Raw genomic sequence first — 20,189 nt, forward strand, 5'->3', positions numbered from 1 at the left:
CATGATAATAAATGAGCAATTTACACATGATTAACCCAATTACTTATTCAAATATCCACTCCACTAAATGTCAGAATCTATCAATAAAATAATATCTATCTCATAATTCTTTAAGTGAATTTAGTTCTAGTCTTTATTACATTATTGTTTTAATTGATGAGGTTTTTTTTTTCTTTCTTTTTTCTTTTGATTGGTCAGTCGAAGAAAGCAATTACAGATGCTCTGGACACTCCCTCACGGTATCTGTTAACACTGATTAATGTTCCCCAGCCAGGGTCCAGGGGCACACGTACGCTGGAGTTTGTTCTGGCAGAACCATCAATTATTCAATACAGTTTGTGCCTGATTCAGCTAAGCTGATATGCAATATTTATAAAAGAACTTGTCTTTTGGAGGCATGGTTTTAATAAAGTAAAGATCAAGCTTATTAATCTGCTATATCAAAATATGTCATGTTAATAAATGTCCCTTGAAAGAAAATAAGGATAGCTGTCTCAGTTATCCTTAATTGCGTCAATTAATTGCTCTTGGCTCATTGAATAATGAAATCTGAATACCTGTCTACCGCTAATTTAGTTATACAAAGCTGAAGCTGAAGTGACAGAAATTGCACACCCTTAGAATAGGATGGGAGAATATTAGGGATATTTAATTAAAGCTCCACGTGTCTGTAAGTAGGCCTACAGTGTGAAGTGTTGGCTTGCCGTTGTATTTTAGATCTTCTTCTGCCATCTAGTGGATACAGGTGGTACTAACACACACTGACAGTTAGAGGTATAGGGGAAAATATATTTTTTTTAGATGCCAAAACCTTGATTGAGTCCATTAGGCAATAGCAAAGTGTACCTGTGGGAGCTGAAGGCCACGGGTGGTGATTATTGGGTTCTTTGGTCTAGCTGCGGGCTGGACTTCCAATCAGCATTGAGTAAGAGAAGCTGTGGAGCGTTTTAACTAATTAACTAAATCCCTGACCACTGCTTAACCTTCTCTCCATTGAACCGTGTGTTTTTGTACAAACAAGTGCTCATTCTAAAGAATAAATTACTTCACTGTTTTTTTTTTTTTTTTCATTTGGGCAAAAAAAAACTCAGAATCACACAATGTCAAATCGTTTTGTTTTGTTTTTTTTCAGATAAATTCATTTTAAACAGGATCTTGTGGTCAATTTCATTTCAATTTAGTTAATTCAGGAAATCTGCGAAATGTAAAATCTCCAGCAAACATTTTAGGTGTTTTTCAATTAATTTAATTTCAGTTAATTTCCTGCATTGACTGATTTTAAATTGAATTGACCACAGCCCTGATTTCTAGTCCACAAAAAGAGTTTGGGTATATCACTATATTTTTTCTAATCTTGCTTAAAAAAATATATAATTCGAGATGATAATATTACCCTGTAAGCGGGTCTTGAATAGGCGCCCACTCTTATGAAAATGACACTGATGTTGCTCACATTTCAAGACCACCTCATCCATCAGATCAGAACCTAGAAGCATTTGTAGAATATTCTAGAATCTCTCTCTTGGACTGTGACGCTGTATTTGTCCTGCAGAATTCCAGACACTGGTAGACTATGTCAATGTGCACACAGGCCTTACTGCCCAAATGTGGATGCCCAACACCCTGTTAGGTGACTTTACATTAGTGTTTCATTTTCTTCTTTTTTTCACTATCTATAGGTCACCTTAATATTTCCCTTAAAGAGAATCCAACCTTAATATTCAAAATAATAAAAAAATTTACTGGATTGCTGAAAGAAGCAGTTACAGAAGTCAAGTGAAAGAGAGATTTGCTGCTGGGACTCCTAAAGTAGATGATAATTTTAGTAACATCCCACATCCTGTGTGCAAAGCATCATTCAAGGTGGGACAAGCTGTTTCTACTATGTTTGAGTTCTGAGCCATGTTAATTCTCAAACAACTTGAGTAATCCTGTGAATGTAAAAAAAAATGTGTCTTAGCCTGAGAATAATACTTGAGGGATGGGTTTATAAGTATTGTAGTAAATCCTGTATATATTATAACAGGCTGGGAATCCGTGTTCCCAGAAACAAGCTTGTGACCTTTCTAAATTAATTGTACTGTTTATAAATTTAGACCAAGCTCATTACTCAAATGAGAAACCTAAAAGCATACTGTGTTTAATTAATATATTACTCACTTTAAAAATTTATATTTATGGACCAGGTTCCCCAAATTCCAGAACAGTGATGAAAAGGTTCCTGTGTTCTTGGTTTTTTTTAATACACTTTTTAATGTTTTTATTTTTGTTTAATTACAATACACCTGAGGGAATCACATTTTAGCAGATTCTAATCGGATTAGGCATAAAATGGCACACAGTTTACATACACCATGTGACAAAAAAACAAAAGGGTGGACTTCATGTATGTACCTATATAAAATTAAAATTAAAATTTTGTTGTTGTTAATGTGATTATTTCATCCATGAAATTCCTGTGTCCAGTCAGCGTCGTCTTGTCCAACGTCACAATATTCCGCAAGTGTCTTCTAGCTAACTTCCAGAAGATGACGCAATGGGTCTGTGAGCACACAGCTGATATATTTCCGATAGTAAATCGTAGAGCTGTTTCACTAGCCCAACCAATTTGAGCATTCTTTCTGAGAAAGAAGCAACGTCGTCTTCGGTCCGTGTCTATTTATTTATTTATTTATTTAAATTAAGAAGATAATTGGCAATTATTCCAAGTTGTTTCTTTTTTATATGATAGCCATTTCCTCCCTGAACCTGGCAATTAATATTTGTCCCCTGTAGGGAGAAAATACTTGCATGGTCTAAATGTTTCCTGTCTTGTCTTAAGATGATGTAGCGTCTGTGGATATAGTCCACTGCTACACTATCTGCACTGCTACATTTCATGTGTACGTGTGCGCATGCGGGCGGATGTTTTACGTCATTGTGGTTTTTTTCCATAATAGCCACCAGATGGCAACACAGAGTAGATAAATGCTAAATCAGGTTACCAGTCCGATTAGATTCTCTGTTACCATGAATGTGTTCGGAAAGGAGCTAAAACAAACACGTTTGAATGAAACGTACCCCATATCTCGAATTATCATCTGATTTATATCTCTTGGAAGAGACTGCAAACTGGTGTTTGCAGTTCTCAGTTGCAGAGTGTGTGCATGATACTGTGAAAGTTGCAGTTTGCTGCCATATGAAAGTTATGCTTAAAGAATTTAATCTCAAATAAAATCAATCTGAATTGCAAACTGGTCTGTTTTGGTCTCAGTCTCTCCTTCACAATTCCTACAATAAGCATGTTTGTGAATGAGCAATAATATAATTCGCTTTAAACATCCCCAATTTGAGCTATTTTTCGTTTTGGCTTTGAAGCTAAGCCGATCCAAGATTTCGACAGCCTCGAATTGCCTCTTGTAATATTTTATATGTGTATGCATTTCTGATGCTGGTGTGTTGTGCCTGCGTCTGTGAATGGACTTCTCGTTCCATTGTATGAATGCTGCAGTTTCGGCTTATCCTCCCAGTGAAACGCAGGTTCCTTTTTCTTCGTCATTCAGTGTAAGATATAGTTCGCTGTGATTGGGTCGCTGTGATCCTTACGTTGGTGCGCTGCTTCTCTGCTGCCATTGAGGAAATTTTAGGATTTGGCCGAGGGGGGAGTGTCTGTCGTAGTAGGGTCCGCCTCTACTATAAATGCTGAAACATCCAACGGCGCCTCTATACCCCATCAGCGCGAGACTAAGTTAACTCTAGTTCTATGCAATCGAGTGTATACATTTTTAAGACATTGTCGGGTTGGTTTATATAGGCTACACCGAGTGCGATAGTCGATAAACTGAGATAGTTGCGTTTTCCTTGGTCATCTAAACGAACAGCAGGTGTGAATTAATGTCTGTATATTATCCTCAAGTGTATTGGTAAGTATAATTGTCTCTTTCGTCTTTTTTTTTTCTAACCGCTTGGTACTTGGCGTAAAAGTACCTCTGTCTACGGAAATATTTAGTAAAGCCGCGCACGTCCTTTCACTGTCAATAGAATCTGCATTGCGTGCCAGCGTACTACCTTCCTTGTTGCGCTGGCGCTTGATAAAATTGTTGCATAATTAAAATGTAAAAGACTAGTTGACCTCAACATGACCTCTGTTCACGAATCAATTGTACAAGCACGTTTGTAACCTTCATTTATTGTGTCTGTATTTGCATGGTTTTTGGCTACTATGAACCTCAGCTTACAAGTGTTCGCATGTCTGCGTAAGTGCACGCTTTCTTTCAGACCATTCTTCCTCGTGCAAACTTGCGGCATTGCCTGGAAACAATACCATAATCAGAGGCGTCATGGGCTCTCTCGTCAATCCTGAAAAAAAGCTCGAAATAAGTCTCTATTCTGTGAATTGTATGAGTGTGTCATGGTAGTTGCCGCATTTTAGGCTCTGTTTAAAAGTATCCTCGGCGATGTCAAATTACCTTGTTAAAACATAAACGTGTGGTCATGCTTCAAGAACAATGTTTTCTCAAACACTTTGTCTTAATCGTTAGTCATTTCAGAATAGTAGTCCGCGCCTTGTATATGCATCTCTCTCTCTCTCTCTCTCTCTCGCTAATTCTCTCCTCCTCTCGCTCTCTCTCTCTCTCTGTAGAGTGCGCAGATGTGTTGGTATGGTAGAGCAGATTTTATCACTTGGTGCACTATTGACTCACAGTGGAATAAGCGGGCTGGCTATTTTCGAATGGTCCCCTAGTTCCGATGCAGTTCTTTCCAACGAGATGCTGCTGTGCCCGGTTAACTGCAGCGTGTTTGCCGCTTGTGAAAGTAGCGACGAAAGGTCACGTCCCAAAGAAAATGGAACAAAAACATTTCTACCTAGCCTGGTGATTTGAATTTTCCTATAGTTGTGAACCTAGTGTGGTACAGGAAACCTGTAGCAATGACAAAGAAGTGAGCAATGGTTTCCCCTATCTGCGTTCTGTTCTGTTGGATTAGCTGCAGGTCAAACGTGTTGTCGAGCATTTTAATTGATGTAAGATAATTTGAGGGAATTTCAAAGAGGGAAGGCACCGTTTGAAGTTTGTGGCTTAGCGAGTTGATGTGTTTTCAGTCAATTAGGGAATCTCAACATCTCCAAATGTCACAAGCTTAGCAGCATGTGGGGGGGGGGGGGTGCGCTGATTGGTTCATGCTGTCATGTATAAGTCTTGTAGATGGGTATATGTCCCGACTGCTATTGGCTATGCATTCAGTTGATGGTGTACTAGCAGGGGAAGCTCTGTGCTGCCATTTTCAGGAAGTTTTTAAAGCTCCATTGTTCCAATTATAAATAAGTAATGGTTTTACATCCTCCCCCCCTTTTTTTTTTCTTTTTTTTTTTTGATGATGACATAAGATTTTTGGATGAAAATCCTAAAACTAGCTTGATGTGGACTGTAGTTGTGGGGAGGAAAGCATGTATATACCAACAGTCCTTCTGATGGATGTTATGCTGATGGCATTGCTATGTAAAATAGTTGTGTAAGTTGCACTGGATAAGAGCGTCCGCTAAATGCCCGTGGTGTAGTGTAGTGTAATGATGTGCGTTTCCACAGTGATTTCCAAATCCCCAGCCAACGTGATGTAATCCTCCTGCCGGTGACCTCAAAATGATGACATTGCATGACTAAAATAAAACGCCGGTGCCCTCAACGATGCTTGCTTTGGAAAAATACATTTAAGAAAGAGCCACCTGTCAGCTGGCTCGTTACCGCTAGCCGGTCACCACGGAAATGCAGACATCATGTCTATTTCTGCTTAACTCATAGGAAGGATTCCATGTCGCCACTCAAACTCAGATTGCGTGTCCAAGCCGATTGGAAATTTGAACAAAACCAAAAAAAATTCCATCCATCCATACATACATTGTCTAACCTGCTTATTCCTGGTCAGGGTTATGGGGGGGGGGGGGCTGGAGCCTATCCCAGCAATCACTGAGCGAGAGGCAGGAGTATACCCTGGACAGGTCACCAATCCATTAGAGGGCACACACACACAATTCACACAACACTCATACCTGTGGGCAATCAAGACTCTCAAGTTAGACTACATGTGCATGTCTTTGGACAGTGGGAGGAAGCTACTGGCTTTTCAGTCCTACAAGTTTATTCACTTTCAACCAGTTTGGTGGAAAAAAAAAACCAAAGCCTGCTGCGCTCAATAAGAGGTCCTGTTCATCCAGTTTAAATGAAATGCGAAAGGAACTGTGCAGTGGCACACATGACCAGGCTTGACCTCCCCCCTCCCCCCACCCCCCTAAACCCTGTGTTTAGTCAGCCTGCTGGGCCTCTGGCTCTCGGCTCATTAGCGAGCGAGCCGCTAATTAAAGCTAATTGGTCGCCGGCGAGCCGTTTCCCGCGGCCTGACCTTTAAAAAAGTGCGGTCTGCTCGCGCTCCTGCTCACGCGGGCGGGCGATCAGGTGAGGCCACACACACACGCGCGCGCGTTTGAGACCTGGCGGGTTACTCAGCGTGGCGCTGGAGTGGAAACTACCACCGCCAGCTCAGACGCTCAAAACACAGACGCGGCACGAGCGTTCACCCACACGCAGTACACTTTACCTCTGTTAGGCAGCCCCTCTCTCACTTAAGTCCTGTTATGGGCAGTTTATGAATATGATCCTCTGATGCGGGGCTGCCCAACCCTGTTCCTGGAGATCTCTTCCATCCTGCAGGTCCTCATTTCAACCCTGATTTGTCACACCTGATTCCGCTAATTCGCTCAACAAGGTCTCTGGCTGTCGAACGAGTTGTGTTTTCTTAGAGTTGAAACGAAATCCTACAGGACAGTAGATCTCCAGGACCAGGTTTGGGCAGGCGTGCTCTAATGGTTCGAGTGGAAATTGGTCCCTGTTACTATTGTCTGTCCCGTTTTCTGTGCAGTTTCTGTTCTGTTTACGTGCTGCTCTGCCTGTTTTCCTGTGAGATACAGCGTGGCACTATAAAAAGCATGTTTTTCCTGTAATGAATCTAATTTAGTTTGCTCTGCTTGACTAAACGGTGTCAGGTTAATTGGCTTGCTCAAGGTTGGAGTTTTCCTTTTCTTGGATTTGAACCTCTAACCTTTCGGGCATGGGCCCAGCACTGTAATCTCTTCACGTGGGCTTTGATGTCTGAACCGCTTAAACTTTTGGTTCAGACGGTGATCCCTCGTGTTTGGTCCATGGGTTTCACTTCGCCCGTCAGTTCATTATTTTAATAGCCAAAATTTTTTTTTTTTTTTTTTTTTTTTTTTTTTTTTTTTGCTGCTCTGTTTTCGCACGGCTCTTGCACTCCGTTCTTTACCTTCATGTCTTCACCAGGAAATGCAGTGTCGACCTCTTTTCATAAAGCCACAAAGCTGCTCGCATGAATATCTGCTCTCTTAATGATCGAAAGCAACCTGCGGGTGGGTGGGTGTCTGTTGCTGGGGAGGGGGAGACACTTTTTTCGAATGCTTTTTTGTTTGTTGTGCTCTCTTGCACTTTGCGGTCGCGTTGGAGCAGGACGTCCTCAGAGCAAAATCATAAGTAGCATGTGCGCTAACTGCGTAGCACAGCGTTCTAAAGTACTGGTTTCGAGGGGACAGCGAGTCCTTATTTTAAATCCTAGTCTTAGACTTGCGAGGTTCATGGTTCCAGAGGCCAATGACACGTTCGTGACGGGAGCTTCGACGCGGCTGCGTCCCCCTGTCTTTGAAGTGTGTGCGCGTTATGTAACTGCGGGTTTGCTGTTACAAACACGCGCCATGTAGGAGGGTTGTAAACCTCTTTTGGATTCCCCCTCCGTCTCCCTGCCGTAATCCTCTGGATTCAAGTCGTGACCTCACATTTCATCGCCCTTTTTTTTTTTTTTTCCCCTCCTGACGGCGGATTCTCGTTCTGTCCCCCACCCCCACCCCACCCAACGTCCCATACATGCCCACGGTCGGCCCCAGATGTCACGGCAACCAGCTGGCCGCAATACCAGGAGAGCTTTGGCTACGTCACATTCGCCCTAGCGCATTTCGCAGGGGCCACGCAGTCCCTCTTTCTGATGCCGGGCCTCAGAGTCGTTTTCAGAAGGGTGTCCATGGTCTCCATTTCCCCCCCCCCCCTCCCCCCACCCCACCCCTTCTTCTGCTGAGTTATGACGGTGGCAGCGAGGATTAAAATTGTGACTTGGTGTTAATGATGTAAGACACAGTATCCCCCTGTGGACACTGGACTGGGCCAGTTGCTCTCACTGCTGTGTCAGTACTGTGGAATGGCCTGAAGAGCTGTGTGGCACAGAGGACGGTCAGAAAGTCTCAAAAGAGTCGCCAAGCCTACACACAAGCAGACACACACACACAGACATGCACACACACACAAGCAGACACACACACAGACAGTACTTGAAGCTCTGAGACAGGAACAATAAGGGCCTGTCTGCAATGCTGAGGGTGCTTTGGGTGCATTCTTGTACAAGCTCCTGTAATCTGTCTGGACTGCTGCAGTGCCTTTCTGGCTGCTTTAATGGTCTGTGCTGTCGATCCACTGCAGCCGGTCCAGAATGCCATTCCCCGCCTCATCTTCAACCCGCCTGAATTTTTATATGCCACACCTCTTCTGAACACGTTTTGCTGGCTTCTGTTCTGGTGGATGGCAGCATTCCATTCAGATCTGTCACACTGATACTCTGAGCTGTCACTGGTCCCATCTTCAGACAATGACCATGCCGTGAGCTTAAACCAGACGAGACCTCTCTGTACAGCGTTCCTCCTGCCAGCTGGCTGTCCCGGGCTCATCTCTGCCCTCACCAACACCCCCCTGCCCCTCCCCCATGCCCAACCCCCCTACGGTGGAGTGATGGTCCCAAATCAGTCAGCGGGGCAGATTCACTAGCTGTATCCTGCAAATGTGTCAGAACTTGCCTTTTCAAATTACACATCAATGCCTCTATTTCACTTGGTGTTTCCATCTATTAAAGAAAAACAAACTAATTAACCCTTCTGTCTCCTTATCTCTCACTGTTCTTGCGATATGGCTGAAAGCAGCTGATAAATAACTTAATTGGAAAATGTAACAATATTTAATGAATAACTCCTTCCCATGATTCCTCTCCAAATAGCACAGGCTACGTTACACTGGCACAGCCTTGGCTCATTTTACTTTCAAAGCCAGTGGAAATAAATCTTCCTACTTTCCCAAAGCATGTTTCCTGAGAAGTTCTCTGTGGAAAACCACATGTCACTTTTCGGTTTTTTTAAAATGCACATTTAGGCATTTTTTTTTTTTTCAACTTTTTTCTTTTATGTCAGCACAGTCTGTTGCCTTTGTCAGCTGATCTGTCTGGATGCACTGATCCTGGATGCTGGCAGGGACGTCTCTGGGGTGTGCCAGGGTAAATTAAGGTTGCTGTTGGAGAACAGCAGTAGTTGGTACACTGTCTCCACCAGTCTGAGATTTTAAGACCATCTCAAACCTCCTCCATTGCCCAGTACGGAGCAGTACGGCAGTCACAAGGCCACAGGACTCCATTTCCCAACTGTATTTGCTTTGTTTCCCTCTGGGGAGGGGGTGGGGGGGGTAAACGTGGCCTCATTTTGCCCACTGATGGGCCCTGCTTTGTAGGCCCCAGGCCAGATTGCTAGGCCTGGCGTCTGCTGCTTAGCCTATTGCTACAGGTGTGGGTCATTGTGGCAGAGTGGTCATATAGGCTTAGCGTGGTGGAACGCTTACCCGTGCATGCGGGCGTGCGTGTATGTTCGCTCGGTCATACAAACAGCCCGGCCTCCTCTGCCCTGGATGGGCTCCCCCTCTATACCCAGGTCCTCCCGAGATTTCTTCCCATTGGGGAGCTTTTTTCTCACTGCCATTTTCTCCCCACTGGGAGTTTTTTTTACCTTATGTACTTGCTGTTTGGAGGTTCGGGCCTGGCGTTTGCTCCGTTTGCTCTTTTTTGCTCAGTCTCTTGCCTTGCCACTCTGTGAAGCATCTTTGCTCCTCTACGTAACCCCACGAACCCCAGAGAACAACTCCGCGCATTGATCTGAGCAGCTTCCTCTGGTCCAGCTCTTTGCCTGTCACGCTGTACAGGAAGTGAGCCAAGCAGGAAGGTCAGGAACTCCCAGAGTCACACGAGGGGAACCGGGCTCGTTCTTCTGGGGAACTGGGCTCGTAGCTCTGAGGTTGCTGGTTTGACTCCCAGATTGGGGCGCTTCTGCTGTACCCTTGAGCCAAGGTACCGAACCTTGAACGGCTCCAGTTAGCATCCGGCTGTATGAATGCAACCTGTATAGGTCACTCTGGCTAACCGTGCCAGCTGGACGTCTGGGTGTAAAACGTAGAATTGCGCCCTACGTGTTTTTGTAGTCTGGCCCTTTTGTTTGCACAACCGCTTAAAATGCGTCAACTTTGTTTTCAGGAAGTTATGTAGATCAAAATCACTTGATTGTAGAACTCACATGGTGTGTCTTCTGTAAGCTTTTTTTTTTTTTTTGTAGTTGTCACCAAGGAGAGAAATGGCCAAATTATTTAACTTTAACCCAGACTGTCTTGGCAGTAATGGGTTTGATTGGGTATGTTGTTTATAAGTTTTACATTTTAAGTGTAATACTCATCAGACTTCCTTTTCTAACCCATTTCTGTTTTATTAGACTTGTATTGTGTTATTCTTGGCTGAGCCGGATGTTTATATGAACCCAGAACAGAAATATGCTTGGCAATGGTGTGTTTGTCTTTCCCCATACTTTTTTTTTTTTCGCTTTCTCCCTCTCTGTCTGTCTGTCTCTTCTTCTTCTGTCCGTTTTTATCTGGCTTTGTCTCTCTTTCGGTCTGTTTCTGGACCTTAATGTCTCTGCCATTCACGTGAGCAGTCATCCTTATGGTTCTGCTGAGAGTTTTGTGTGTGTGTGTGCGTGTGTGTGTGTCCTTTTTGCAGATTTAGATTTCCAGCCATTGTTCTGAAAAGCTGTTAGTGTCACAAGGTAGCAGAAGGACCTGGCGGTGACTAGGTTCCTGTTATAAACCTGTTTCCGTTATAAATCATGTTCTAGGCCTAATTGAACTGGGGGGGTAGAGTTTTTATGCCGCCTGGCCTGTGGCATGGCTTTGTTGACTGGGTAACGTGAGGACTAGCATGTTGTTTCTGCGAGCTTATCAGCATGAGGCTTTTGCCATAAGGCCGTGAAATGGAAAGCTTACGTTGTGAAGCTAGGATTGTGCGAAACACACACAGACCTGAGATTACCGTTGTATACCTGGAAATATATACGTATCTGTACGTCCAGTCCTGAGTGAGATGCACTGCTGTACACCATATGGTACAGCAGTACCTTGGAATTACAGTGATGTTCTGGAACTGCTGTATCTGAATGCTTTATTTTTCAATCATCAGATGGACAGTAGTCTTACATATGTAAGCCAGGTTTAGTCTTGTGACCATGCATATGTTAAGGAATAAACAGGTCAACCAGGTGATGAATTATCTTAACAAAAAAAAAACTTTTTTTTTTCCTTCTCTTGTGGGCATAAGTAATCTTTTCGCAAACGTGTATGTACAGTACACTGACACAATACACAGCAGAATGGTAACGACTTTGTTTTCAGTTGTTGTAAGACTTCAAGCTGCGAGTAGCGTCTGTGGAGGCACGTTGGCCTACCCTACGGGAGACTTGGCAACTCTTCCGGACAGCGCGATGCGTTAGCCTATTGTTTAGAAATGTGTGAGAAATCCCAAATGTTATTAGTGACTGGTAGATGTGTTTTATTTCTCCACAAGCCCAACCAACGTCTTTATTAGTCACTTGAACAGCAAATTCAAATTATTACGATAAATGTGTAATCCTCACCACACTTTCGGTTTTATACGCTCAGTGTTATAATCCACAAGTGTGCGTCGACGTTTGTTTGTTTTGCAGTTAAGAAAAGCAGATGCTAAAACATTCTGTTCGTACAGAGGGTGCACGGCAGTGCGGGAGTTCGGTATCTTGTCCACAGTTTTGCGCTTTAGAAACTGTTTCTGATGTCTATCTCTGTACCGTATAGTTCGTTGAGAGTAGAGGACGCTTCCTGTGAGGCTGGCAACGGCGCTGTCACACCACTAGTGTTCTCCAGTAAAGTTTTCTCACTCACTCTCAGTATTGTCTGCCTCCTTTCGCATTTTCAGATCTTGTGGTGATAAATGTTACTTTAAAAAGGTCCGACTAGGGAAACGTTCACACCGTTTATGTAACTGAGCACGGCTTGCTGTAAAACAACTGGGAGCGTAGCGACTACAAAGAAAGGCGATGTCTGTACCACATCCATTTAACTGATGTCGAGCACTCCCAAGTTTAATTTGCAACGGTTTATTTTGCAGAGCGAGGCAAATGCACGCTTGGCAGTGATATTGGAAAAAGGCTTTTATAAATAGTAAAATGTTCTGTAGAACCTCGCCATCTCATCTTCTATTTTTTCGCTTCACCACGGTTGTCCTGTTTCCCTGCAGCTATGCAAGACCGCAGCCCCCCGCAATCAGTAACCGTCGCGCCTTTGAATTTCGCCATGGAGCTCAAAAATAGTCTCTCTGCTGCGCTCTGGTATTTCTCCCATCGAAAACACTAATTTTCTGACCTCAACTTAAAACACTGTGGTTAAGAGGAATAAATAACAGGTTTTACGGTTTGCGAATTGATACCCTGTAACTGTCTTGTGGCAGAGAGGGAGTTGTCGAGCCGCAATGACTTGGGTCCCGTGGGGATATTGGGAAGAGGGGTACACTGTGGTGTGCCTCTTATAGCACTCAGCCCCCAGCATAACCCAGTTTTACTGCACTGCACGCCCACTGTACGGTTTCACAATGACTAGGCATCGCGGTGGCTCTCTTTACTGCTTACTGAGCCCACTGTTTTTCCTGTAAGGTGGTTTAGCGCACGTTGAAGCGCAGAAAGAGCCGCAAGCGTCTTGGTCACCCCGGTTGCCTTTGCAGCAGATGGAGCGTGCATCGCCTGCTCGAGGACCGACTGTGATTCGGTCGCTCGCTGGCCCGACGACGCCTCTCGCTAATGCAGATGGTTATCGTTTGGATCGCGTAAGATCCGACTCGGACTGAACCGCAGCGCAAGCACAAGCCTTTGGTCTTAAGCCCCCGCAGTTCCGCTGTTTCTGTGGGCAAAGCAGCTCGGGGGAAACTCGTCTTAAGCCCTCTAAGGTGTGAGATCACAAATGTATGATTAGAATGTTAATAACAGAACGTTCTAATGCTGATGCAACAACGGCTACTGGCAAGTGAAAGAGTTCGAGACTTATTAACATTCCAAAAAAAACCTCCTCTTCAAACGGTGATCACTACCGCGTCATAATAGCGTTTTCCTTTTTTTGTGTGTGTCAAGGTGAGCTGTGTGATGGTGGAGAAGCCATTGGCCACCGCTCGTATTTGTGCAGCATGTGAATGGATGCTTGTGACAATTCAGCCTGTGACCTGATGTACCGGGTGGCTAACCGTTCCTTTCTCTGTGTGTCTCCCCCCCCCGTCTCTCTCTCTCTCTCCAGCCCTGTGTTTGTGACCTGCGGAGACATGACTGAGGTGATGATAACCAGCAGCCCTATGGAGGACATCCGCCTGAGTCCCAGCAAAGACAGGCACTCCTACCAGGTACCGCCCCCCCCCCGGCCTTCTGGGACTGTGCACTGCGGGTGGTGGGGGTGGCATGAGTGGAGGGTTTTCCTTTAGGGATGGGATCTCAAACCCCTGCCCTGGAGCCTTCAGATTCTTCATGGTCCAGTCACACTTCAAACAAAGTAACACGGGAGATATTTACTACCACTGTAACAGGAGTCGAGGAGACTAAATTGATTTGAATAGTTTCTTGACAGCAAGTGACAACGTGAGTTATGTCACCATGCGCTTAGCATCCTGCATAAGCATGGTTTATGTCATCCTTTGTAATGCTTGACCGTTAAGCCACGTGGCATTGTTGGTTATGTCACATTTGGCATGAACTGTTGCATAAGAAGCTGTCACCCTTCATAAAGGTGGATTTGAAACATGGTGGGTAGACTCTTTAGCCAGTCGGCGACATTAATTCAGAGCCTGGAGCTCCGCAGTGTAGCAGCAGAGTTCGCGATCACTGCTTCTGCGTGTCAGCCTGAGCATGTGGTTGTGTTCGTGTATGGATTCCAGGGGTGAAACTGTGCCGCCCATAGGGTGAAGGTTCCAGTAAAGGCCACTGCAAGCTGCCACAGTGCACGATCAAGACCTCGTTACTGGCCTTTAGCAGAGCGACGCACACAGCTTCTGCATTTTTACACATCATTACACAGCCAGGATACTGTGTGTATATATACCTTGCTCAAGGGTACAACATCACTGTCCTACCTGGGAACCGAACCTGCAGCCTTCAGTTTGCAAGCCCAGCCCCTTTATACTCGTTATACTACAGCACCTCCTGTGCCCAGCCAAACCCGCGACCTTACCCATAGGTGCCCCATCGCCAACCCCCGAGACGGCGCTGCTTGTGCCAGATTGCTCCGTGCCAGTCCTTCGCCGCCGTTATCACACAATGACAGTTGGTCATGTTGCGTGTGGCTGAGCGGCAGCTGGTGGGCATTAGCAGGGTTGTCTTTCGCAGCGTGTAATGCATTGTACAGTAAAGCCGGGGCTAATCCATACTCTGGTCCGCCTTTACCATGCTGCTGCCCTTGTATGGATTTCTATTGGCCAGGCGGGCGAACAAGTGGATGGGTTTTTAAAAAAAATAATAATAATAATGAAATTTTTATTGGGCGACCTCTTGTTTTCACGTGTCGTAGACGGAGGCTAGTTCTATATTTGGTCGGCAGGTTGAGTTGGCCACTGGACTGGTGGTCTGGGAGCCTGAATTGTGTGCTCCTCTCAGGAGGGTGGGGGGGTGCAGGGGGAGGGAAGAATTTTTCAGCGATGTTTTGTCTTGCTTGGCCCGTCCTGCTGCTGTCTCTCACGGGCGCCAGCTCTCTCTGGCCCCCCCTGCTTCTCAAATCAAACCACGGGCCGCTGTCCAAACCGAATGTTTTCAAAGCTCAATGTCTTCTTCATTATTATTGTAAGATGTGCAAACAATATATTAATAGAATTGAAGTTTGTTTTTCTAGAAGGTCTATTTACAGACAGGACAATTATCTGATGGAATGCTTTCATAGTTGGAGGTAGGGGGGTGTGGTGGGGGGGTGGGGGGGTGGGTGCACTGCTTGGTAGGCCATGGGAAACGGTGACTAATAAATACTGACTTCGTAATGTGAAAAAGAAAAGGAAGAGGAACCGAAAGAGATTTATGTTTGAGTTTTCCACGAACGTAATGTGCGATGGCCTTCCTTGCACGTACCTGCAGGTCTCACGGTGAACAGTACCGTTTTTTTCTCTTCTGGTTTTGTTTAGCAAACCCGCAGCTGCAGATAAGCGAGTCGAATGCGTCTCACGCGCGTGAGCCCTAGCGCTGCGACGCAGCTGCTGCACCTCTGTCTCTGTCTCCGGCTGCGGCGGCGGGGGGGTCGGGGGGGGGGGGGGTGGTTGGTTGCGGGGGCGGGGCCCGCTGCCCCATCTCTCTCCCATCTCTCCCATTCGCTCTCCTCGCTCACGTGCTCGCTCCTGCGCTCGAGGCCTCTGCCCTCCAGTCAGCCACTTCCTCCTCTGCGCGGATGTGCTTTCTTTAGCGCTCTTCCTTTTCTCTTCTTTTGTTTTGTTTCGTTTTTTGTTTTTTCCCTCCCGCCGAGGCACGGTGCTCAGCTCCTGACATACGCCCCGTGAAGGGGGCGAGAGCGTGGCGGAGCTTGGCGGATCCCCCCCCCCCCCCCCCCCCCAGGCACTGGACCCTGTATCGTGACCTGCACCATGCCCCTACCTTGGGCTTTCAGTACTCGTAGGCATGCCGACCGGTTTTGTTGGTGACCGTGTGCCAGATCATGGTGCTCACCTGCACTTTCTGACTGACTGACCGAGGGCCTGTTCTGGCTTTTGTGGTTCTGAATCGAACGGTCAGTCGGCGGGGCTACAGTCTGCTGTTGAGCGAGCTCTCGAGTCAGTTGGAAATGTGATTGTGAGGTGGGGGAAGCGGAGGTATCCTCTCGTTGTGAGAGCTGATGGGGATCCTTTAAATGAAGCAGCGATGTGGGCCGATGTGGGCCGATGTGGGCCGATGTGGGCCGACGTGGGCCGAGGTTCTTCCTGCAGGTCTCCAGGCCTCATGGGCCCATGTCTGGCAGTACCAGACTGAGACGCTTCTCTCTGGAAATGATCCCTCTTCAGGAAGTGTGTACTCTTAAACACTTCCAATTACTCTGCCTCTCACTCTATTTCTCTTTCGCTCTCTCTCATGCTTGCTGTTTCACTCTTCCCCAAGCTTTCTCTTGTTCTCTCTCTTTCTCTCTCTCTCTCGTGCTCTCATGCTTGCTCTTTCACTCTTCCTCTCTCTCTCTCTCGCTCTCTCTCCACCCCAGAGACATTAGATGGGACTGCAGCCTAATGCTTTCTTTCCACTGGGCTGTGTGCCTGAACTGCAATCTCTCCTCTGACTCCTTTTTTTTTTTTTTCTTTTCTTTTTTTTTTCTCGCTCCTAAGTCTCTCACAGAAATATGCAGGTTTAAAAATAGTCTGCAGCTGAGTCCTGATAACAGTGAAATGTGCTGTTCTTGGCAGCGGGGGGGGGGGGGGGGGTAGGGGGAGAAAAAGAGTCATGCCTTTTCTCGCGAAATTGAGAAGGGCGGGAGAGAGCTGGAGCAGTGCGCTCCTCTCAGCCGTCCCGCTGTCCTGTAACACCGTCCCGTTCCTCAGTCCTGTCCCAAATTCTGCCCTACCTGGGTTTGCAGTAAGAGTCCCAGGAAGCACTGCTATGTCCCCCCCCCCTCCCAAATGAACCTCATTGGCTGACAATCAGCTGCCATTTCCACAGCTTCCTTCATATGTTCTGAAACTCATGCTGTCCAGCTATGAAAGATCCCCTGGCTATGTTCCAGCCACCTCAAGTCATCAAACTGTCAATACCATGTCAGCTCTCTCCTTCTGAGGCCTCTCCTGGTCTGTTTCTCATTGCCTGCAGACACACAGCTCTTCTCTCTCTCTCTCACATCTCTCTCTTTCTCTCACATCTCTCTCTCTTTCTCACACATCCCTCTGTCTCGCAGCGCTCTCAACACCTTGATTTTAAAATCTGCATACTGATTGATTTTCTATAGGTGGAGACATATGTGAGCACAAATGCGTCACAGTACTCCAGAAAGGCTTGTTCGAAAAAGGACGTCTGCTTAGCAGAAACATAAAAGAATATACTAAGATCGTTAATACAAAAAATTTTAAAGTTTATTTTTGTTGGCAACTTTCCGAATCTGAAGGTACCGTGACCATGATGGGGGTGTGTGAGGTCCCCTCAGTCTCCACCAGTGTGTAGCAGCCACCTGGGTGCTGTGTGCGCTCATTTTGGTTTTTGTTCCTGTCTGGGATGTCTTCTGTCTGCTTACCGACAACATGTAACGTGATGTAGCACGTGCCAGACACTAGTCCCCTGTGTGTAGGCCTTACTGAATGTTGGGCCTGATTGCTGATGTAGTACTGATGCAGTACTTCCTGCGGTAGTCTCTGCACTGGCCTCACCGAGCCCTTTTTTCCTCCGGCAGATCTTTCCGGATCCTTCCGACTTTGAGCGCTGCTGCAAGCTGAAGGACAGGCTGCCCTCCATCGTGGTGGAGCCCACGGACGGGGAGGTGGAGAGCGGAGAGCTGCGCTGGCCGCCCGAGGAGTTCCTGGTCAGCGAGGAGGAAGAGGAGGAGGAAGAGGAAGATGGCAAGCACGAAGCTGGACAGCCACTTCAGAACTCTCAGCACTGAGAATGGCATAAGCACACACACACACACACACTCACACACACACTCACTCACTCACTCACTCAAACAATCAGGAGCACACACAGTCACAGCTGCCTATCGGCAACTGGAGACACACAGGGCATCAGTACTGACATTGACAAGCCGGCAGAGAGGCAGAGGGAACTGCACATAACTCAGTGTGGACTCTGGGAGAGCAGCAATATGCACATTTACATGCTTAGAATACCGCAAGAAACACACACTCCGCCAGGCACACAGTGATATGCCACTTGACACACACCACTGTACACGCACAAACACACACGCACGCACGCATACACACACACACACACACACACTGTTCAATCGCACACGAGTACGTTGAGCATGTCTCCGGCAGTATGTTGGCCTGACGGGTGTGTCGCTGGATCAGCTGTGGCTCACGCACACAGCCGTGGTGGTGCGCTCGTGCGTTGCCGGGGCAACCGCTCGCATTCTCCACCAGCTGAGACTCACCGGTCGCTCGGCCGCAGAGCAAAAGACTCTTTCCCCGCATGCTAATCCCCATCGAGACGCCCTCCATGGGGACTTCTTTTTTTATTTTCCACACTCGCGTATATATATATATATTTGATTATGTTCGTTTTTTTTGGGGGGGGGGGGGGGGGCTGGGGGTGGGTTTGGGCGTGTTAAAGGATTCCACAGCCAGTTTCTCAGTGTTTGTGTGTCCGTCTGTACACGTGTACTTGTCATTTCGTCTTCTTTTTTTGTTTGTTTGTCGTTCCGTGCTCATTTCTGATGGCAGAAAGGATGAGGGAGGAGACTGCTGTCAGAAAGAAGAGCTCTTATCACGTGGGCAGGGTGCAATGTTTAGATGACACGTGCTGAGATTGTGTCTGTTCGGCCCGAGCGAGCTTCCCTGTGACCCGAGGGGAGTGCGTTTGATTGGCTCATTTCTCCCGCGGGCCCCCGTCTTCCTGAGGATTAGCCTATCAGGGCCAACTTGGAGAAAGTGTCTAGAAGTGGGGTTTCAAGTGCATTTTGAAAGTATTGAAAGTGATCGACTTCCTTTGCGCTGTTAGACGGCAGTCCGTTACCACGACCTTGCTTACTTGGGGGCACACATGAGACCTGTTGTGACCCTGTTAAGCCCTGCACGGACAGTGTTGACTTTGAAGTCATTTGGGGCGAGCAGACAGAATATGAATCCGTGTGTTTTAGGTGCCTGAGTGTGTCCTGGGTGTATTTTGAGCGGTCGACGTTACCTTAACACCACAATCTGAAGCCTTATACCTGAATACCTGAGGGGTGGATCGAGCTTAAATCCCTTTTCCTAATGTTAAAAGTGTTCTGGACCTGACAGGAGTAGCAGAAGTGAACATTTTATCCCCCTACTGTTCTCCTATCCTATCCTAGCCCGGTTTTGGGATGTTTTGCCAAATGCCAGTCACACAAGTTAGATTTGATTGCACTCAGTTCATATTAGTTGACTGAACCTTATCTGTTAAAGCTCTTTGTCCCACCTAGAGGCCAGTGACCTTGAAGCCACATTCTGCCCTGTCGAACAGGGAAAGGCTACGTGCACAAATAGTTGAGGGTATCTTGTCCGTCCCGTCGCGTTTGTGTGTTGCCATGTCCATGTTGTTTCTGTGACTTTTTTTTTCTTTTTTTCTCCAGTGTACATCGGTGTGGTTCTAACTGAAATTAGAGCTCTGTATAGCTTTTTATTTTTCCTCTCTCTGCACGCTCTCCTGTAGTTCGTTTTTGTATTTGTGAAGCTCAGGGAGATTAGCTGCCATTATTTTCTCTTTTGTGTTTTTTTTTTTTGTTTTTTTGTATTTAGACCACTTTCTCTGTCATAAATGCAGAGGATGTAAATAAACATTTGAAAGTTCTTTCCAATCTTGATGGTGTCCCTGCGTCTGTTTGGGGGGGGAGTTTCATGTGCGTTTTACTGGGTAAATATTCAAATTTTCTTTTAAGTTCGGCTGCTGGCTGAAGGTTGTCTGAGGAAACCTGGGTTGTATACCTCTGCGCCTTTCGCTTTGTATTTCACCCTTTGGAAGCCCCCTACCTAACAGTGCTCAGACGAGAACAGTAGTGTTACTTCCTGCTTGTTTCCACTTGCACCGACCTGTGTGTGTGTGTGTACGTGTGTGCGTACGAGTGTATGCATGTGCACGTGTGTGTATATATAGCTCTGCAGAAAGGCAGAGACCGCAAGCTTGTCTTCCTGTTGCACCTCCTAGTCCCCTCACTCTGCTATACTTTCTCATTCCTGAGCTCGTAATTAGGTTCTGCATAATTACCCTTGCTTCCGTCACTCCACATCTCATTCAGGCCCGAATTCCAGCTTTGCCCTCCAGTGATCCCCCTCCACCGTGTCGTGAATCTGGGATGACCTCCGGGTCGCGACCCTGGAAAGCG

The 20,189-nt window shown here is 46.4% G+C and overlaps 1 protein-coding gene across 1 annotated transcript; it reads left to right on the forward strand.

Moving 5' to 3' along the window:
• Nucleotides 1-3,688: 3,688 nt before the first annotated feature.
• lbh (LBH regulator of WNT signaling pathway) lies at nt 3,689-19,668 on the forward strand. The gene is made up of 3 exons (XM_064307736.1): nt 3,689-3,902; nt 13,482-13,584; nt 17,574-19,668. Exons 1-3 carry the CDS (start codon nt 3,874-3,876, stop codon nt 17,781-17,783), a joined length of 342 nt encoding a protein of 113 aa, XP_064163806.1. The 5' UTR covers nt 3,689-3,873; the 3' UTR covers nt 17,784-19,668.
• Nucleotides 19,669-20,189: the final 521 nt, after the last annotated feature.

This window comes from Anguilla rostrata, chromosome 1 (assembly GCF_018555375.3).
Source record: "Anguilla rostrata isolate EN2019 chromosome 1, ASM1855537v3, whole genome shotgun sequence".
Lineage (NCBI taxonomy): Eukaryota > Metazoa > Chordata > Actinopteri > Anguilliformes > Anguillidae > Anguilla > Anguilla rostrata.